The following is a 4363-nucleotide window of genomic DNA, read 5'->3' on the forward strand; positions in this document are numbered from 1 at the left end:
GATGAAAGGGGGGAGGCCTTCAACGGCCTTCAACGAGATGGATTGAGACAGTGGCTGCGATGATGGGCTCAAGTATAGCAGGGATCATGGAACTGGCATGGGATCGGGCAGTGTTTTGTTCTTCTGTGCATGGGGTCACTATGAATTGGAAACGACTCAATGGCACCTAATAACAACAACACACACACACACATATATATATGTATGTGTGTGTGTAGTGTGTGTGTATGTATATATATATATATAAACTCACTGCCACTGAGTCAATTCCAGTTCATAGAGATCCTTTTAGGACAAGGTAGAACTGCCCCATAGGGTTTTCAAGGCTGTAAATCTCTACAGAAGCAGACTGTCTCATCTTTCTCCCACAAGTGGCTGGTAGGTTTGAACCACCAACAGCTGGCTTAGGGACTGAGAGGAAGAAGATTCCACTCCTATCAATAAACCATAGAACCTGAGATCCAGTTGTTCTTCAGTGAGACAAGTCACCCCATCTCCACCTCATTCTCTGAGAATTCAGCTCTCTAAAGTCTTGTGCAAGATAATTTTGGCATCATCAGCCACTGTGTTAAGGAATTTCAAATGTAGAAAATAGGTTTTCACAAACTGTAAGACAGAAGATGTGGGACCTCCATTCACTGAGCAGTAGGATTCAACACAATTTTTGGCCTTTTCCACTATAACATCATCTTTCACAAGTGAAGGAAAATCCAAGGACTTCATGGAGCTTGTAAGCTCCTGCACAGATGTGCCCAAGTTCTGGGCAATCTTTTGGATGGATTTATCATCCAAATCAAAATAGCTTCGGTAAAGGTACAAGCATTTTTCCTGCTCAGACAAATCAAAGCCATAGATGAATGGCATGAGAGGAATGAAGGACAAAGCCGATGTCTTCAGGGCATCCAGCCAGATCTTCTGCTTGAGGAAATTTCTCTTCATCTCAATGGCAGCCTCAGACAAGCAGGGCAGTAGGAGCACAAGGGTGTGGCGCTTGTGAGCAGGGAGATCCTTTAGCAGTGTCTCCTCCAGCCTTGGGAAATCAAAGTCAGTCATGTCAAAGTTGGAGACCAAGAAGGTGTCTAGCTCGGCCACTCCAATGTCACTGAGATTTGCCAGGCAGCTGTCTCGAATCTGTTGAAGTACTCTCTCCTTGTTGAAAGACTTGGGTTTGCTTATCTCTTCATTATATAAATCATCGTCCACTTTAGTTCTCACGAAGTAGAAGTTCCTCCCCCTATTCTTGATTGCCTGTGCCAGTACAGCATCATTGTTTTTGAAACGAGTGGAAGAAATAATTATGAAGAAGTCATAGTCATCAAATCCCACTGTTTCTAGATAAGTCTCTGGAAGGAATTTGGGGGTCCCAGTTCCAGGCAGGTCCCAGAAGGTCACTTTGGGATATTTTGGATGTTGATAGGGAGTTTTCTTCATAGTAGTCTCCACAACACCAACATCAGCAGACCCCTCATCTTCATGACTCAGCCCTCGAAGGGCATTGATGAAACTGGACTTCCCAGTTCCAGACTCCCCAATAACAGCCACATTCAAGGGAGCATTCTCAGCTTCCACAAGTGATTCTTGAATCTTGTCAACCATATCCTTTAACTTCCCCTCTTTAAGAGCTGTTTGAATACTATTGAGGGTTTCTTGAGAGAGCATGCCTCCTGCCTTACTGATTAATGTGGAGTAGTAAGGTAAAAATTCAGAAGACAACTGTTGAAACTTTGTTCCTGACAGGAAGGCTGAGATGAACTGATCCATGGCAATTAACTGTAGGAGATCTGGGAAAAGTAAAGAGAATATGGAGGTCAGGTGAATGAAACAGCAGGACATAAACATATGGTTGGCATGGGACATGAACTGGTTGCATGTTATCACATTTATCCGTATTACTATTACAATTCCCAGTTGCATAGTATCACATTTATCCATATTAGCATGACTAACTTATTTTTCCTGATGACTTGATAGAATAAACTACTATTTTCTATACTGATTATTTTTATATCCAAGGAGTCAGCCTCTCAGACAGTATATTAGACAGAATAATGGATCCCAAAGTTTCCATGTTCCAATCACCAGAGCCTGCAAATGTTACCTCACATAGCTAAAGGGACTTATCTGATGTGATTATAATTACAAGGATTTTTTATAAAAAGTAGGAAAGAAAGTCATGGGCAGAAGGGGGATATGGGATGTTGAAAGCAGAGGTTGGAGTGATGTACTTTGAAGATGGAGTAAGAGGTCACAAGAGAACAAATGTGGGTGGCCTCAAGAAGCTAGAAAAGACATGGAAATGGATTGTCTTCTAGACTTTCCAGAAGGATCTAGCCTGGTTGGTACTTGATTTAAAATCATGAACATTCATCCCAGTGTCCTGACTTCTAGAACTACAAGAGCATAAATTTATGGATTTTAAGCCACTAAGCTTGTGACCCTTTGCTATAGCAGCAATAATTAACCAATACAGACTCTGTGGTTTTTTGAAACCTCAACAAGGAGGCCAACACCCTTACATTCTATAGTAAAAATCCCTCAGGCCAACACAATAGTGAGTTTAGAAGATTTCCAGGCAGACTTCACTTTCCTCACTACTTAAATAATTTCTTTTAGAATGATCATTATGAGGCCAGTCTCTACGAGGTGGAGGTTAAAGATGTCCCAAATGTGCAACTTTTCCAAACTGCCATGCCACTCCATCATCTCTGACATCAAATCCTCCTTCTCCCCTTGGTAATCTCCTTCTTGTCTTAGGGTTCTGTTTGTCACCGTAATGTCTCACAGAACTCATAAAGTTCCAAGGAAACAGCTCACATGGTGGTGGTGAAGGCTGGGAGACTAGCAAGTCCCAGATCTGTGGGTAGGTCAGGAAGATTCTCTCAACTCATGTGGTTATAGGGATTGTTGAACCCAAATGGGAGGGTCATATGATGGCTGCCGTCTCAATTCCAGAGGTGAGACATCATAAAATTGGTGATGACTTGAGTCACACCCTCCAGCAAGGCGAGACTCAAGATGCATCCCAGCCGAAACAGGCATAGAGACTAAGATTTACAATACATTACAAAATGGAGGATGATGGTGGTGGCCAATGGCCTTACAGTCAGGCAAATGGGAAATTGGACTGTTAAGGGAATACCTGTGTGGGGCATGGACCTATGGAAAGCACTCTGGGAATTCAGAGGGCACAATACAGTAGGCCATGTTGATGCTCATCAGAAGAAGCCCCTTCCTGGATTCGAAGGCAATTGGAATCAGCAAGTGGACATGTTGACACACTCTCTTGAGGTGGCCAATTGGGCCCATGAAATGAGTGGACATGGGGTACTGCAGCAATGCAGAGATAGGCCCATGAAAAGAGGGGACAAGAGGTACTGCCGCAATGTAGAGATAGGTGGAATCTAGACATATCCCTCTTGCACCCTCTGAGGTACAAAATGCCAATGAGCACTGAATTTGTCTGTCAGCAAGAAAGACAGAGATTACAGATGGCTGTAGGGTACAGTCCCCCAGGGGAAGGCCCTGCACACAGCTTGCAAGCCAGTAATATAGGATCAATGAGGCTAGTGGCTCCAGGTGGCTATAAATGGGTCTTCACAGGAATAGATATTTACCCTGAACTGGGTTTTGCTTATCCCATGACAGATGCAAATGCCAAAAGCACTATTAAAGGATTGGAAAAAAAATACTGTACCAATTTGGGCCACTAGGTTATATTTGCTCAGACCAAGGAACACACTTTATAGCCCATAGGGTGCAGCAATGGACCAAGAAACAGAATATTAAGTGGACATATCACGTTGCATACCATCCTCAGAGTAATGGTTTGATAGAGAATTGGAATGGGCAATTGAAACTTTTGTTATCTAAAATGGGGGGAGATAAAGGCCTGAAGGGATGGTTCACATACCTTTGTGAGTGTGTGCTCACATGCTACATGAGGAGGAAGTGAAGGTAGGTGTGGTAGTTAAGTTTGTGTGTCAACTTGGCTGGCCTTGATTGAGTGGCTGGGCAGCTAGATGTAGTATTCCCCATGATGAGACTGGTAATCAACTCCATGGTGAAATCTACTGTGAGCAGCTGAGTAGCTGCTCTAGGGATGTGGTCTGCTTCCTGTATATAAGGAAAAGCCTTGGGGAATTGTTTCCAGCTTATGACACACTTGAACCCTGCATGTAGCCGTGTGGTTGCTCAGCAGCCTGCCATGCTCTGCTGACCTTGGGACTTTCAATGGACTTAAATTAATGGTCTGCTGTGTGGTCTGGTAACATCAGGACTATGCCATTTTCTATGTCGACCTTGGGCTTGTTAGCCTCAGCAGCCAGTAGCTGCCTAAGTGAAGAGATGCCTCTAGCTTCAGTGG

At 43.6% G+C, this 4363-nt stretch overlaps 1 protein-coding gene across 1 annotated transcript; it reads right to left on the reverse strand.

Moving 5' to 3' along the window:
* Positions 1-516: 516 nt before the first annotated feature.
* Positions 517-1761, reverse strand: LOC103208580 (T-cell-specific guanine nucleotide triphosphate-binding protein 2-like). Its single transcript, XM_007954275.1, has one exon. The coding sequence runs from the start codon at positions 1759-1761 to the stop codon at positions 517-519; it is 1245 nt and encodes a 414-aa protein (XP_007952466.1).
* Positions 1762-4363: the final 2602 nt, after the last annotated feature.

This window comes from Orycteropus afer, unplaced genomic scaffold, assembly GCF_000298275.1.
Source record: "Orycteropus afer afer isolate SDZICR_OR568_19922 unplaced genomic scaffold, OryAfe1.0 scaffold00455, whole genome shotgun sequence".
Lineage (NCBI taxonomy): Eukaryota > Metazoa > Chordata > Mammalia > Tubulidentata > Orycteropodidae > Orycteropus > Orycteropus afer.

Bases quoted from the DNA above. Each gene is read 5' to 3' on its own strand.
- LOC103208580 (XM_007954275.1), bottom strand. From the start codon at position 1,761: ATGGATCAGTTCATCTCAGCCTTCCTGTCAGGAACAAAGTTTCAACAG.